The 17,662-nt window shown below is 44.6% G+C and overlaps 1 protein-coding gene and 1 long non-coding RNA gene across 2 annotated transcripts in view; one reads left to right on the top strand and one right to left on the bottom strand.

The window, feature by feature from the left end:
- The window catches only part of LOC134337895 (uncharacterized), a 60,851-nt gene that overhangs the window by 29,025 nt on the left and 14,164 nt on the right, over positions 1 to 17,662 (top strand). The window lies entirely within an intron of this gene.
- Positions 2,442 to 17,662, bottom strand: part of plch2a (phospholipase C, eta 2a) — a 177,554-nt gene continuing 162,333 nt past the window's right edge. Inside the window, exon 23 of the mRNA XM_063033234.1 lies at positions 2,442 to 10,753. Within this exon, the coding sequence (XP_062889304.1) occupies positions 8,916 to 10,753 (1,838 nt within the window). The 3' untranslated portion in view covers positions 2,442 to 8,915. The remainder of the gene's footprint in view (positions 10,754 to 17,662) is intronic.

The raw sequence follows: 17,662 nt of genomic DNA, 5'->3' as shown, positions 1-17,662 counted from the left end.
ATGGAGAATAAGAAATGCAAGAGAACCCTAAAGAAATAAATCAGGAGGGCTGAAAAAAAGGCATGAGGTTGGCCTAGCAGACAAGGCAAATGAGAATCCTAAGGACTTCTGCAGATATGTTAAGAGCAAAAGAGCTGCAAGGGACATAATTGGGGCTCTGGAAGATCAGAATGATAGTCTATGCGTGGAGCCAAAGGAGATGGGTAAGATCTTAAGTGGATTTTTTGCATCAGTATTTATTCAGGAGATGGACACAAAGTCTATGGAAGTGAGGCAAAGCAGCAGTGAGGTCATGGACACTATACAGATTACAGACGGGGACATGATTGCTGTCTTGAGGCAAATTAGTGTGGATAAATTCCCAGGGTCTGACATGGTACTCCCTCGGACCCTGTGGAAGGCAAGTGCGGAAATTGTAGGCGCCCTAGCAGTGATTTTTAAAATCATCCTTAATGACAGATAAGGTACTGGAGGATTGGAGGATAGTCAATGTTGTTCTAATGTTTAAGAAAGGGTCTAAGAATAATCAGGGAAATTACAGGTCAGTGAGCCTGACATCAATAGTGGGAAAGTTATTGGAAGGTATTATAAGGGACTGGATACATGAGTATTTGGATAGACGGGGACTGATTGGTCAGCACGGCTTTGTATGTGGTAGGTTGATGAAGGCAAGACAACGGATGTTGTCTACATGGACTTCAGCAAGGCATTAGAAAAGGTTCCCCTTGGGATGTTGGTCAAGAAGGTTCAGTCACTCAGCATTCAAGATGAGGTTGTCAATTGGATTAGATGTTGGCTTTGTGGGAGAAGCTGGAGAGTGGTAGCTTTTTCTTTGCTTGGAGGCTTGTGCCTAGTAGATTGCTACGGGGATTAGTGCTAAGTCTGTTGTTTTTTGTCATCTATCTCAACAATCTAGATGACAATGTGGTTAACTAGATCAGCAAATTTGCAGATGACACCAAGATTGGGTGTGTGGTGGAACAGTGAGGAAGGCTATCACGGTTTGCAGCGGGATCTGGACCAGCTGCAAAAATGGGCTGAAAAATAGCAGTTGGAATTTTATGCAGACAAATGTTGCACTTTGGGAGGACCACCCAGGGTTGATCTTACACTGTGAGGGGTGGGGCACTGAGGAGTGTGGAAGAAGAAAAGGATCTGGGAACACAGATCCATAATTCAATGGAAGTGGCATTACAGGTAGATAGGGTTGTAAAGAAAGCTTTTGGAACATTGGCCTTCATTGATCAAGGCATTCAGTACAGGAGTTGGGAAGTTATGTTGAAGATGCAGTCTTGGTCACTTATCTACAGAAAAGATGTAACGAAGATTGAAACAGTATGGAGAAAATTTACAAGGATGTTGCCGGGACTGGAGAACCTGAGTTATAAGGAAAGATTGAATAGGTTAGAACATTAGTCCCTAGAACGTAGAAGATTGTTGGGAGATTTGATGGTGGTGTACAGAATTATGATGGGTATAGATAGGGTGAATGCAAGCAAACTTTCCCACTGAGGTTGGGTAAAACTACAACTAGAGATCATGGGTTAAGGGTGAAAGTTGAAATGTTGAAGGGGAACATGAGGGGAGATTTCTTCACTCAGATGATTGTGATGGTGTGGAACAAGCTGCCAGTACAAGTGGCAGATGCGACTTTGATTTCAACATTTAACACCGGGGTTCCCAACCTGGGGTCCACAGATCCCCTGGTTAGTGGCAAGGGTCCATAGCACAATAAAGGTTGGGAACTCCTGGTCCAAGAGAAGTTTGGATAGGTACATGGAAGGGAGGGTTATGGTCCGGGTACCAGTCGATGGGATTAGACAGTATAAGTTCGGCACAGTCTAGTTGGGCCCAAGGGCTTGGTCCTGTGATGTAGTTTTCTATGACTCTGTAATTTCTGCTTCCTGTCACACAACCAATTTCCTAATTAGAACCACCGTTTGCCTCAGTACTATGAGCTTTCACATTGGTTAACAAGTCTCATATCAACTGCCTTCTGGGGGTTTATATAAATATCACACAAAGACAGCCTCTTCAAAAAATGCAGTTTCTGCCTACTTCTGATCAACTGACAATTTTCACAGTACTCGCTCACTGTCTTTAATTCCATTTATTTATAAGCAAACCTATAATTCCCTGGCTATATTATCAACAGTCGTCAATTCTACAGGGTGGACTTAGCTCCAGACCACATTTTCCTAAGTAAGTATATGAAAGATTTTGGTCTAATTTTGCTTGCAAGTTTCTGTTTATATTCTACTTTTGTAGCCTTTGATGTCAGTCTTGCTGTGCTTTGCTATCCTTCAAGCTCTATGTTAACTCCATGGCTGTGTTTTTTTCCTGTTCACAACCTCTTACTCTTCAAAAGCTACTTCTGTCGCTTATTAGATTCGTGTTGTGGGTGGGTGTGGAGGGTCTCCATAATACATAGAACACAGAACAGTACAGGCCCTTCGGTCCACAGTGTTGTTAATCTACTGGAAGATCAATCTAACCTTTCCCTCCCACATTGCCTTCAATTTTTCTTCCATCCATGTGCCAATCTAAGAGATTCTTAGAACTCCCTAAAGTACCTGTCTCTCCCACCACCCACGCTTCAGACAGTCACACTCTGTGTATAAAAACCTACTGCTGCCATCTCCTCCTTCACTTTCCTCCAATCACCCTAAAATTATGCCCCCTTATATCAGCCATTTCCACCTGACAAAAAAAGTCTTGCTCTTTCCACTCAATCTATGCCTCTTAATATCTTATACACCTCAATCAAGCCACCTCTCACTCTCCTTCACTACAAAGTTAAAAGTCTTAGCTCGCTCAACCTTTCCTCATAATACATGTTCTCCAATCCAGGTAGCATCCTGGTAAATCTCCTCTGCATCTATAAAGCTTCCACAATCTTTCTCTCTTTCTCTAATGAGTTGACTAGAACCAAACAGAAAACACCTGAAATAAAGACAAGTACAGCAAACTCCATTGCATTTTATTTGATTGATATAATATTTCAGTTACAAATTATGTTCAAAATCTTAGCTGTTGCAGAATTATCAAAGTAGTAGGAAGTTACATATTTCTGTTCTGTAATTTTTTTTGCAATATGGACATATGACATTCACAACCCTCATTAATGTACATGGAAGAAACTTTCATTTGAAATATTACATCCAAGATATCAGCAAACAAAACATTTCATGTGCTGAAACATTCAATTATTACTCTTGAAAAGACATTAAAAATAAACAAGTAAAATTAAAAATATTTCCAGTGTACATTTCAGCTGTAAAATGGTTCCTTTTGCCGTTTTTTTTGTGAAAAGCTTACATATTAACAATATTTAACAATATCTCTGGTTGAAATGATTTCTCATGCAAATGGCCAGTGCACCTGTTGAGTTACTGCAAGTTACAGCAGCAAACTAAAACACTAACAATTGAAGAGGCAGACATTTCTGGAAATGGTTAATGAGTTAAAGTGTTAATCAATTTGTGGGGTCTACAATTTGTGTGTCAACCGTCATTGAATCCATAATTTTGGAATCTTTCATATCAGCCGGGGTAGGGGGGGAATGTGGTAGGTACAATGATGGTTTCCTTCCAATTACTTTGGGTATCTGTGAGATGTCTGGATGTGGAGATGGTGTAAATATTTACTGTTGAACAGGCCTCTTCCTGATGGACAGCAACCCAATCAGCAACAATGAAACCGGAAGGTATAGGGAAGCCTACGGCTCTTTCCTCTGTAAGGGAAAAGGGAATGACCCAAGGAAAAAAAAAAGGATTTTTAAAATTATGAAACAGCTTAATAAGGTGAAGAAACCTTCTGTAGATGCACAGTGGAGAGTGTCGTGACTGGTTGCCTCACGTATTGGTATGGAAACACCGAAGTCCAAGGATGGAAAGACCTACCAGAGCTGGTGGATTCAACCGAATCCATCACAGGAAAAGCCCTCACCTCACTGAGCTCATCTACAAGAAAGCAGCATCCATCGTCAAGGGACCCCCACCATCCAAGCCATGCTCTCTTCTTGCTGCTGCCATCAGGAAGGAGATACAGATTAGATCCCATAACCGCCAGGTTCAGGCACAGCTATTACACTTTAAACATAATTTCCTGAACCAGCATAGATAATAGGATTGAAGTGATCACTGAATGCAACCTATGGACCCACTTTCAAGGGGTCTACAAATCATTTTGTCAGTATTATTTATTTGTTTATTAGTTGTTTTATTTTGTATTTGCACAGTATGTCTTTTGCACATTGGTTATTTATCAGTCTGTTTGTGTGTAGTTTTTTTAAAAAAAGTGATTCTATTATAGTTCTCCTACTGTGAATGCCTGCAAGAAAATGAACCTCAGGGTAGTATATGGTGACATATACATATTTAGATAATAAATTTACTCTGAACTTTTTAAAAGGAGCTTGTTTCCAGCTGGTTGCAAAGTCATGGAACTTGAAAATAAGCTTTGCAATAAATCCAAGAGGAGATTTATAGAATATAACTTGTGAAAGCAAATGATTAATACATGAAATCCAGCTGGACTGAACTGAGGGAGATTGCACTGAAACATTCAAGGCTGGGTGATAGAGAAAAGAATGAAGGAACTGTTGATAGGGAGCTGGTGGGATAGACCCTGTGGAGAGCATGAAAACCAGCACAGACTGGCTTTCAGGCAGTATGTGTGCTTTTGCAATGTTACACCCATCTGATCTTCATCTCATCAAGCCATCCTTTGCCACCTAAACTTCCATAGTCCTCTGAGACCTCCACAGTCCTTTGAGGGAACATCGTCTAGCAGCTATGCTTAAAAAAACTACAGCACAGAATCAGGCCTTTTGGCCCTTCTTGGCTGTGCCGAACCATTTTCTGCCTAGTCCCACTGACCTGCACACGGACCATATCCCTCCATACACCTCCCATCCATGTATCTGTCCAATTTATACTTAAATGTTAAAAGAAGAACCCACATTTACCACCTCGTCTGGCAGCTCGTTCCACACTCCCACCACTCTCTGTGTGAAGAAGCCCCCCCTAATGTTCCCTTTAAACTTTTCCCCCTTCACCCTTAACCCATGTCCTCTGTTTTTTTTTCTCCCCTTGCCTCAGTGGAAAAAGCCGGCTTACAACTTCCCAGGCTCCAAAATTTTCTCTCTCAACTTTCCACTTCTAAGATGCTGTTTCAAACTTACCTCTTTGACTAAGCTCTGCACATGACTCAGTGTGACTTTGCTCTGATAACCCTCCTGTGAAGTGTCCTATGGACGGAGACTGTTGGTACCTTTGCTCCTGAGATAAGTGGGCGGAAATGAATACACTGATGTAAATGTACTATGCGGATATTGGCCACACCCAGACGATGGAGATTGAAAGACTGATGCCAGTGACAAAGCCACTCTGACTAACTCATATATAGACCAGTTGATGGGGACTGGCTGAAACAACAACTGCCTTATTGCTGCATCTTCTTAGGGTGTGCTGGGTCCTCAGATTGGATCAGAGGTGCAGGTTTCTCCCCTGCCGAGTCTGTCTCCATCCACTGCAGTAATGGGCAGTATTTTTTTCACAGTACAGCTCAGTGACGTAAACCTGACATGATAGAATCTGCTCTTTTTCCTGGCGAACCACCAGCTGAAAGCTCAGGGCAAAGCAGTGGACAGGCAGTATCACGGAGAAGCCCCCAATTCATTTCCTTGGAATTCTTCTGGGGGAAGACAGAAGTATCTGAAACACGAGTTAAGTTCTCATTCTCCCTGCCGTCACAGACCCTTTCTTTCTGTAATATTATGGTGACATCTGATCTACTTTTTTTTAAATGAAAAAGAGTTGCATTTTTGTTGCACCCTTCACAGCCTTGTTAGAATTTTCAAAGCGTGTTGCAGTCATTGAAGCTTTTTGAAGTTACTCACGTAGAGAGAAACACCATCTCGTTTGGCACAGCAAGCTCCCACGGTCAGCAGAGTGCTTAATACAGATAATTGCCTAGAGTTTGATAGGTGCTCCAGCAATGAACTTGGTCAAGCACCCATTTGGTTTCTCTTGCAAAGAATTGTGTAATAGTCCAAAAACCACATTTGACGTGGTGTCAACATGTCTGGAACGTATTAAAGAAGACCCTGCAGCTGCAGATAAGACCGCACTCAGTTGAATGCAGAAATGCAGTATTACAGGCAAAGGGCCCTACATGCACTCTCTGCAGAACAGCTACTGTCATTGAGAAAATGGGGGCTTCAGATACTGAAAGAGACTGGGACATTCCTTCAGTGTGATAAATGCCAAGGAGACCAGGGGACCCAGTAGGACTGCCAGTGGGGTAGAGGACGACTCCAGTTATGAGAATCCACCTTGTATGATTTGGCAGCCTGTCCTGGCATCTCTGAAAGCAATCCGCACAGCCACACAAGCCATTTTGGGAAGCATTTGTTATTGACCAGTGGAACGGAAAAGGAGGATCGTTAGGAATGCCGTGTGCTATCAGGGCTCCCTCAGATGCTTTACAGGTGAATTATATTAGTGTCAGGGATTGGAGTGTGGAACATGGTGCTTTGTACTGGGGACTAGAATTTTGTAGGCTCTTTTTGACGAGCATCTGTTAGGGAGTCCATGCAGTTAGTACCTCCTTTTCTACTCTGCTTGGAGATGAAGTTGCTGGTGTTCTGCTGGGACTTGGCCGAGGCAGCCCTCCTCCACCTGTTGACCCTTTTGCTCCAACTGATCCCTAGTCTATGCCTCGTGCCTGACAGGATTAGGATCTGCACACATCGGCTGCTGCCTACGGACTGCCAACTTGGGCTCTTACTATAGTGGTGCTCAGCAGGCGAGATGGGACTGTGAATTGGTGGAAAGATAGGGCTGTGCTGTCTCCCAGAAGCCATCGCTCTGTGGAAATCATCTGGCTGTGTGGTCACCCTGATGATGTACGAGTCACATGGGCTTCCCAAAAACATTAATCATTAGGAAAGTCCTCTACATATTCACTACTGCTTTTGCATTTAGGGAGTAGAAGTCCTTTCTGTTGAGGAAAAGGTCTGTGTGGTGGGTGGGGATTGGCACTTGCACTGTTGAAAGCCTGGAGTCTTTCTGTGATCGCTATTGAGAGAGGAGGTGGATTTCTGCTGCTCAGATGACCTGAAAGATGAGGGTTAATACTGCGAGTCCAGGTACGAGGGCACGGTTGAAGGGGGTGAGACGTGGCCTTGGAACTCCAGGCCACTCGTGTACCAAGTCCAGCTCCCAGTGGATTTCCTCATCTGCATGAGCTACTCATGATCAAATGGTAGCCTCATCGTCCACTCCTGTCCCATGGTCACCAGGCCAAGGCTGGACACTACCATAACTGGATCTCCAGAAAAAGAGTTCAACCAACATTTTTTCCACTCAGAAATCACTGAAAGTACTTACTCTTTAATAGTGTCAGGGAAAAAAAATTAGGTGTGATAATGTATGGATATGCATTATGATAAATATGGTCCACATTCACTGTAGGGGTCATTTCACTTGGAAGTGATGGATTATTTCAATAGGTTAAATCACTTTTATTGCAATTTGCACACAGAAAATAGTTTACTTCCAGAGCACTCTTAGTAATATTGCATGAATAGGAGATAGTACAGTAAATAGGAATTATTTCCTCTGGTAGGGGATAGGGCTCCGGGAAACTGGGAAAACTTTAAAATCGTTCAGAGGTTTTATTAGGAAGCCCCTCTTCAGATAAAGGGAACTTGTGCAGGTAAGTCTAAGGAGGCTGGGGGTCTTTTGCAAATTTCACAAACAAGGAATCAATACGCTTTTTTGACACAGAACCATAGATGAGCAAGATGTCATTGAAAGTCAGAACGTGCTCAAGGGGTCGAATGGCCTCCCCTCATTCTGAGTGTCCACATGCCTGTGATTATTAGCACCACCTAGTGAACAGAGATCAACGATTCTCTCTCATTTCTTTTCCTTGATCAGCATATCACTTTTCGATCAGTCGACTCTGCTACCTGGATCAGGCTCTTGGGTGATCTCTGAATATTCAGAGGGAGCCTTTATCCGCTGGAAGCACCACAGCCTAACTTTAACCAGTGTCCCTGAAAACATCTGCCCGGTTACAGCTGCAAATGGAAGGGTTAACATAGTGACCAACACAGCTGCAACACACCTTTGTGCACAGTGGAATTTTAAATCTACGCTTCTGAAGCCATTCTTAATTGTGTATTAAATACACGGCATTGTAAAAAAACATGCAACATTTAAAAGATTGTGTTGTGAGGTATGCTTCATAAACACAACTGCACATTTATGAAATATATTGAATTTTCAAGTTTTTGGTGATATTTTGTTTAAAACAATCAAAAGGAATTATATTTTAAATAAAATCAATAGCATCGTGCAGTATTTTATTCTCATACATGTACATATTTTTAAAATATAATTTGGAAATGTTCGTCACTGATCTAATTAAGGGTGGAAAGGGAAGGTGTTCAAACATAACGTGAACTTAGAATTTAAGACGTTTGTGCATGACCAACTCGGGACTGAGAACCATTGGATACCATCACATGACTCACGTCCCCACCAATGGGAGGAAGACTTCGTTATTGATTTGATCTTGAGAGCTGAATTGATTCTCTCCCTCTATCTCTCCTTCCTGTGCTCGCTCATTCTCGATCTCTCTTTCCCGCTCTCTCCGCACACTCAAAATCTATGTACACTTTTTGACGCATCCTTCTGTGTGGAAAATGCTTCAATTTCCTGTGCAAACCACGTGTTTTGTGCAAAGTATGGTACGCAAAAAGTGCAACAAAATAAAAGCACAAATTTCCAGCTCTTTAGAAATTGGACCCGCCCCTAAGGCCGTTGTCTTTATGCAGTGTTTGGAGTGGAACAACTCATTTGAAATCTACAGCCTGGATCGTAGAACTTGTTTTAAAATGGGCGTTAAAGTTTCAGCATGAAGTAGACTTCAGCTTCAGTGACAATTGTTGGTGGGGCTTTGCTCCCTGGGGCTAGTTGTGGCGAGGCTAGGTCCATGCAAATACTCTTGGAGATACAGCAGGCCCCCTCAGGGTTGCCCCTCTCTCCCAGTTCGGTCAGAGACTTGTTGGCTTGCGCCAACTCGCACAGCCTCTTTCGCTCCTGCGCCTGCTTTGCCCGGTTGGCGATGTACCGCACCCGACTCTGGCTCCGTGATGAAAACCTGCGAAGGACAACGGGGCTGACCTCCTCCGCCTCGGGCAGCTGCTCTGCCGTGGGGGAGGTAATGTCGTTCTCCCGTTCGAAGCTGGTGATCCTCCTCAGCTGCTCCGTCAGGTCATCCTGCAAGGGTGTCCTCATCCCAGCCGCCCGGCGCTGCTCCCGCATGGGCCTGGTGATGAAGTTGCGGCTGATGCTCCTGTACTTGCTGTCAAAGCTAGCCACAATATCCTCAGAGGTCAGGTCACCCAGGCTTTTCGACTTGCTCACACTGTCGGCTCCCTTCGTGCTCTGCGTTATTGACTTCAGAACTGGCAAAGACTCTTTCAGGCTCTCCATATACAGCCTATTCCAAGTGTGCCTCCTGGAGTTTGCCTGGAAAGGAACCGGTGATGACTTCGACAAGGGCTTGGGTTGGAGGTCATCAATGGGTTGCAGGTCATCAGTGGGTTGTTGGTCAGCATCGGATCTCAGATTAGGATTCGACTTGCTCTTGCTGACTGTAGCAAGCATTTCACGGCCAACTGTAGCTGACCGGGGCCGCATTTGTTTATCCATCAAAAGCCCTTCCAGGGTTACACTCTGCCTGGAGGTGAGGTCAGACAGGCTCTTCCTAGCCAGACTGGGCAAGGACACATCAATGACTGTGTCATTAGAGGACATGCTGGACGAAGAGGACATGCTATCCCTGTGGCTGCTGGATTCCAGTTTGCACCAGATTCTGTCGTTCATAGTCACATCGGATGACACAGCAGGGACTGGGGAAATGCATGGTTGCACAGGAGATACCAATAGTGGCTGCTGACCTTGAATTAGACACCCATCGCAACTGACACTTCGCGCCATGCCAGGCTGAACACTTCTCTTAGCCTGACAGCTGGGGATGCTTTTACCCAGGCTGTTATGAGCATCGCATATCATGTCAGTAGCTGGACTTGTTGGGGATTCAGCTGCCTCCCTGATGCCAAATCTTTCACAAGGTGCCTCCTGCCTCGGAGCCTCGGCTGGGGCTCCTGCGGGAGAAGCTTCAGGTTGAGGCCGGTGGCCAGCGGGCTGCCTGGTCCTCCCCTCGTCTTGGCTACTTGGTGCCACCGAGGCATCCCCTGTAATTGGGGAGGAGCTCAGTGTACCTGAGGAGGGACTGGCAACAATGCACAACATGGTGTCATCAGCAGAAATATGGGAAGATTCATCACTCCCCTGAGAATCATGGTAGGAACTTGATGACAGGCAAGCATGAGTACGAGGGGCCTCCCACTGCTTGGTGCCTCCCGCGAGGACATCCGGGCTTAGGACAAGAGTTCTATTTCCCAACTGTTCCTCAGCAAGGCAAGTACCTGGGGCCTTTATTGCTCCGCCATCAGTGGCAGAGACTGCCTCGGATTCTGGTGATGACTGACTTGTTTCTGGAACTGGATGTGCTGTTGGTGTGCTGGTTTCTTCTCTTGAGCTGCTCACAGTGGCTGAGGGAATCCGCTGGGAGGCAGAGAAAGGTTTACCCTCGGAATGCATAGATTCTTCAGTGATGGTTTCGAGAGTGTGCATGGGGACACTTGGAAGTGGATATGAGAATGGCTGGACACCTGCAAGAGGAAGAGAAGGAGGCAATCAATAACTATCAGCCTACCTCTGTCCCGTCCCATCCCAGCCCACAGTGTGAAGGTAGGACATGATCTGGATGACATGCAAACAAAGGCATTTCACAGTATCTCAACAAACATCACAATAATAAACCAATGAATGGAAGGCAGGCAAAGTCAAGGAGCCAGTCAGCATCATTGCATCACTAGGGTCAAAGTGCTGTTACATGTCCAACTTCTTCCCCTGACATTCCCAAGGCCGTTGCTCGGGCCGATTATTTGACTTCAGGGAGGCAGTGTTTTCTTGGGTGAGTCCCATCAATGGCCGAGGGATTCTCCACAGTCGAGGAAGCACTGAAGCTGATTCCAGCAGCAGGGAGCCTGGCAGGGCGGGTGCTTCTGGAGGTGAGGACTCGGAAATGATTCTTAAATGATCTGAAGGACTCTTAGATGATTCTCACCACCTTGGCCAAAGGACCTATTCCCATGCTGTATAACCTTTTGAGCCTCACCCTGTGACTCCTAGCTCATTGGGCCCTTGCAGAGAGATATATGCCAGAGGGATATATGTCAGAGAGATATATGCCAGAGAGATATATGTCAGAGAGATATATGCCAGAGAGATATATGCCAGAGGGATATATGCCAGAGAGATATATGCCAGAGAGATATATGTCAGAGAGAGGGATATATGTCAGAGGGATATATGCCAGAGGGATCCCAGCCAGTGCACCTGAACCATTAGCTCAGAACTCCAATGCACCTTCCCACATTTCTGACGGGGACACAAACCGATGAACTGGTGCTTGAGGAACACAAGGAGTTTTATTTTGCCTCAAGTCCTCGCGAAGCTATTAACATTTACACACACTTCAAACATTGATACAGACAGCACATCCAGTGAAATCGAGAACTCTTCCTACCCAATAATACCCAAGGTAAAAAGTTGTTCTTTTAGTGGCTTAAGTAACACACGCCTTTTGAAAAAGCAATTTGTTTCATTTTTGAAAGGTATTTGCTCTGTTAGTGATCATTCCTAAATCAATTGCTTTGCCTCTTTCAATTTCAAAATGTCATTTCTCTGGTGGTTAATGAACGCACAGTAAACCAGTTGACACAGCCAGCAATGATTTGTAACCACAAACAATTGGCTACCGGAGAAATTGAGACTTCTATTTAATGTAGAAACTGCTCCTTTAATGGAAAATGAACAGAGAGCTGTTCAGCACAATCCATTCTTACACAGGTCTACAGCAATACATTGCAATGCACCCCGTCACAGTACCCACCCAACTGCAGCACACACCACACCCATAAACACAACACAAACTAACACACAGCACAGAACAGTCGAGCATTTCATAACACAGTCCAGTACAGCCCAGTCCAACACGACATGCTGGCGCAACGCGACACTCCAACACAAAGACGGAGTACAGTCTGGCACAGCACAGTCCAACACACCACACACCAATACAACACCTTGCATCAGTACAATGCCACACTCCAACACAATGAGACAGCACAGTTTGACACAGCATAGTCCAATGGACTGGTCGGTGGCAGCTGTCTCACAGCTCCAGTAAGCCAGGTTTGCTTCTGACTTCTCCAGCTGTCGGTACATTCTCTTCGTGGCTGTTAGAGTGAGTTTTTTTGGGTAGATGATTTGTTTACACTTAAATGACTTTGGCCACCAGAATTCTATTTGACAAAGTATTGTGGATTGAGTCCACAACAATGCGCTTCCTAAAAAGGTGTGAATACCCAGATGCTTCTGGCGCCGTAGTTTGACCTAATGCTGTAGTTTCAGACAGTATTATCTGTACATTATAAATATCAATTGTCTTCTATGTTAGCAAGTAAAATGCCAAATAAAGGTATTGTGGATTTAACTTGCAACCCAGACATGTTGGCATCGGGAGGAAAGGATGGTGTGATATTTTCTATGTAGCTTCAATACGAAGCATTGTCTATAACTTTTTAAGTAGTGATTGCCTTTGTGTTTAGCATATAAATATCGAGCCCACATTGAGCTAGCAGTCCTTTCTACGGAAAGCGTCTCCGTCTGTAAGATGCCTGCTGTACCTTGTTGTGTGAATAAAGCTGCTTTGTATCTACCAGTGACTCTGTCTCTCCGGTGACTTCATCCACGCTACAACAGTGGCCACTGGGGCACTCCAGATTCCAATCACAGCTAAAGACTGGTTGGTAGGTCAAATGACCACTGTAAACCTGAGCGTAAATGGCCAGTAGGGGTATCAGGGAGGAGTTAATGAGCATGAGTGGAAGAAGAGATAGCAAGGGAATGGGACTGCTGAGATTGCCCTGAGTGCCAGCATTGATCAGATGGATCAAATGGCCTCCTTCTACATCATAGGGAAGGAGCACAGCAGGCCTATGTGGGTCAGCACAGTTCAATGAAGTGCAGCAAAGCACAAGAGGCAAGTGTTGATGAGGCCAAACAGCTCGTGTTTTGCACCATTAGCCGACTGTCGGAAGTGCTCAATGTGGTGACAAGCTGGATGATGGGCTGATAACACTGGATGAGCAGAAACAGGCAAATGCGAGCTCAGTAGGTGATAAGCCCAACCTTAACTCTTGTCGACCGATGAGGCCTAGGAACTGAGAAGAAAAAAGGTCAAGGGGTGATGGAGAGGGAGGACGAATTAAATTCAAGACAGGTACAGAAAGTGGGTTGAAAAGGGAAAGAAAGGGATGCTTAGGTCACGAGGAAAGGGAAGTAAACAAACAATTACGGGCTGTGTGGGAAAGGCTTCAATGGTTAGCTTTTCTTCACACTGAACCTGTAGTTTTGATTAGCTATCCTGAAGGATTACCAGGCTGGTAAGAAGGATTTATTAGAAACCCTAACCTAACTTTTTGTAGCAATGAGCAATTAATGTACAAGTCCAGTAACGAGACAAAGGGCAAAATGCCTTTTTGTGGGAAGTAGGTAGTGTAAATTCTGGAGATTTGCAACCTAGGTCTTAATGGTCATCTCCTTGGCCTGTGTTGATTGATTTGAGTATTAGCCACGCTATGTACAATGGGCACACTATCATCTTCCTGAAAGATTCACCCCAAAGCATCAGAGAACAAAACAGCTGGCAATTGACAAGTCCTCTTAAAAGTTGACATTGTTGTAATGTAAGTCCACTCCACTTCAATGATTACTCAAAGGAGCTGAGTCTCAGTTCAATGCAAAGACCACTACTGTTAGAAGCAGCTGTTTCACCTGCAGCAGATGTCCAGGAGCAAGGAGATTCACTTGTTCAACACTTAAAGTACTTTTTGCCATAATGCCTTATCAGGGCATTGGTAATGCCACTGATGGGTAGGCTTGTTACTGTACATGTCCTAAATTTTCAGAGCAGATTATTGGAGTATAATAGTAATTTTGCCTCAGATGTAGCAAAATTCGCCCTAATCCTGACTTTTCTGTGAAGAAATAACCTTGAAGTTTCTTTGCCCTGGGATGATTTAAATAGTATTTGGTTGAATAGTGTTTGTTTTGTTTGTAATTCTTTTGCAAAATATCATTTCTTGTAGCATTTACCACTGAAGTCTACAGAGGAGCATTGCTATTCTGCAAACGTAGACGGACTGTGCTTTCACACGAATGAACAGCGCAGTGATTAGTAACGTATTCATATCACATATCACTGGATCTATCTGGAGGAGACTTAATTTAGAGCACAATATAGCAATGCTTCAGCTCTGAGCACACATCACCCCATGGTCTAGATGGCAACTTGAGGACTTAGGGAATTACATATACACCCAATTGCCACTTTATTAGGTACACTTGTACACCTGCTCGTTAATGCAAATATCCATTCAGCCAATCACATGGCAGCATGCAGAGATGGTCAAGAGGTTCAGTTGTTATTCAGACCAAACATCAGAACTGGGGAAGAAATGTGACCTAAGTGACTTTGACCATGGAATGATTGTTGGTGCCCGACAGGGTGTTTGAGTAACTGCAAATCTGCTGGGATTTTCTAACACAAGTCTCTGAAGTTTTACAAAGAATGGTGCAAAAAAAAAATCCACTGAGTGGCAGTTCCGTGGGCAAAAATGCCTTGTTCATGAGAAAGGTCAAAATTAGAATGGCAGACTGGTTCAAGCTGACAGGAAGGCGACAGTAACTCAAATAACCATGCGTTACTGCAGTGGTGTGCAGAAGAGTGTCTCTGAACGCACAACACATCAAACCTTGACGTGGATGGGCTCTGGCAGAAGAAGACCATGAACTTACACTCAGTGGCCATGACCATACATGCACAAACAAACACTTCTCGCTCATTATTTAACTGCTGATGCACGAAACCTTCAAAACAGAGGGGATGTTTTATTTCTTTGTGTAAACAGTGCGAGGTTACCTGATCCACTCAAAAATTGAGTTCAGCCAGGGACTAGTTTATTTATTAGTTGTGTTTTACACAATCATCCACATTACTGTCATGCTCTGTACGCATAAATTTTCATAAAGATTTACAACAACCCGGCCACCTCACAACATATGTTGGTACCCGGATGATTGCTTTGACTCTTTGACTCACTAAGTAATAGCAGTATTGAGGTCAGTGAAATGTCAATAAGCACATACAGAGGCTCGGAACATGCAGACCAGTCGAAAAGCTTCGTTGAAAATGTTACTGGTGATAAAATCCAATGTTTCCAAATCAGATGGTTTAACATATTATTAGGATGAAATTACAGTTGAGTTTCAGCAAAGATGTCTCAATCATAGAACTTTGCGACAAGATAGGAGTCACCCACTGTTCTTGTAGCACGATGACTACATGGACTAAGAAACAACAGTTGTATGGAGCGTGGGGGAAAGAAGCCTTTGCTCGTGACTTTGGAACTATATGATAAATGATGACCCTGGATAACAAACTAACAGCCAACCCTGGGCATGTCTAAGGTTGCGGGCTATAGAATGATAGTCCATGCTGGAATAGAGCCTGAGTATCAATGACCCTTGGGATGGCTGCAACAAGATTTTATTGTGGGGTAAAGATACCTTTACACCAATCTGTCAATGACCCTCCACTGCCCTGAGCCATCACATTGTGAGATATTGCTGTGCTCAAAGCAGCCAGTAGGAGTTCCTAGAATCAAAGAACTTTTTGGGACTTTCTGAGAGCGGGACAGGCAACATGCAAGGCTAAATCATTCTTTCTGGATTTGTTTGAGGAGGTTTGAAATACTTCATAAACATTAAAGTTTACAAGATGGTGCTGGATGGGCATCCAACATAGAATAATTACATGGCTATGGCAAAGAGCAGGCGAATGGGACAGGTGGGTTTACAACGGGCTGATGTCCGCCTTCTGTGAATCGAAGTTCCTTTATAGATCTTGCCTGCTATGAATGACGGAGCTACAGCTCCTGGTACTGAGAGCATGCGGAATGGCAGATACCAAGTCAGCAGCCTCCTTTACTCCTCCTAAAGCCACACTGTGATTCCTTGCTGCCTCAAACCGTCCAGGGTGGGTTTCCACCACGGCGTCTTTAAACCAACTGACGGAAAAGAAGCTCTTGCATCCCGGGATGGGGCGGCTGGGGGCAGGCCGAGCAGGTTGTGCATAGGGTTCTGGAATAGCAGCAGGCGAATGCTGGAGACGTTCAGCAGGTGAGGCAGGTTAACGTTAGCATTTTGGATTGATCACCTTCGACAAAAAGCCATCAGTCTCTCTCCTGGTGCCTGTCTTTGCTTTTAGATCAGACTTCGAGTGCCATGTAACAATGGGGTTTTGAGGAATGAGAGGTGATCTTAATGAAACGTGCAGGCTCCCTGTGGGGCCTCATTGTGGAGGTTGCTGCTTCTGTCTTTGCATTTTAGGGGACGTTACCCCGGCAGCAGGAGGCATTACCCTAGGATAAGGGGTCAATCATTTAGGAGCATGGGAAGGGGAAATGTCAGTGATGGAGGGTTGTACCTCATCAGAACCCTTTACCTCAGAGGGTGATGGTGAAGTCTATCCAAGCCTGAGATGGATGGCTCTATGGATGGGAACTAAAGAAATCAGGGACTGATTGAGCAGGTGGGATCAGAGCCAAGACAGAATGCAAGCAGATTTTTAAAGGCCACAGGTATTATACCTGATCCTCACTGCCCTGCTTTGTTGCAGTTTTCACAGCCACAGGATGCTCCAATGCATTTATAACTCTTGTTTTTTCTAAAGGAATACATTTTGGAGAAATCACCAGTCAGGGAGCACCTGTGAAAGGGACTGGACAGTTGAAACTCTTGTCAAGGGGCCCGACATCCCGATCAGATGTGCTGCCACACTGAGTTGCCTTTGGCTCCAGATTTCCGCTTCTGCAGTCTTTAGTGTCTCCAAAGGCAGTTACTGTAGTGTGATAGGAAATGTGGCCAAGAGCAAGGTGTTAATGGCCCCCATATGGTGAACCCCGCCACTCTTCTTCCGTGTGTTACCATGAAACCCTTTACAGCCGCTTGAGAGGACGAAGAGCCCCCTGTGTGTAACGTCTCCTATGTCGGGCAGAAGCTCCTTCAACGGTGTGCCATACCAGCTTGGGTTCCAGACTCAGCTTCATGGAGTGGGACTTCAAGTCACAACCTTCCGACTCAAATGAGAGTTCAACCAACCGAATCAGATCGGTCCGGTGTGAGTTTTAAATTCTCGCTATGCACGTCACTTTTGATTTTGGTATATTGTCGAGTACCAGGCAGGCAGAATAGTGGTAGCATGGTGGCGAGCACAATGCTCTACGGTACGAGCGACCCAACTTCGATGCCCGTGAGGGGCATTTACGTTCTCCCTGTGACTGTGTGTGGGATTCCTCAGGGTGCTCCGTTTTCCTCCCAGAGTTCAAGAAGATACTGGTTGGTAGGTTAGTTTGTCATTGTAAGTTGTCTCGTGATTAGGCTGGGGTTAA

Source organism: Mobula hypostoma, chromosome 25, assembly GCF_963921235.1.
Source record: "Mobula hypostoma chromosome 25, sMobHyp1.1, whole genome shotgun sequence".
In the NCBI taxonomy this organism is placed as follows: domain Eukaryota; kingdom Metazoa; phylum Chordata; class Chondrichthyes; order Myliobatiformes; family Myliobatidae; genus Mobula; species Mobula hypostoma.
This window is presented reverse-complemented; position numbering and strand designations above follow the sequence as displayed.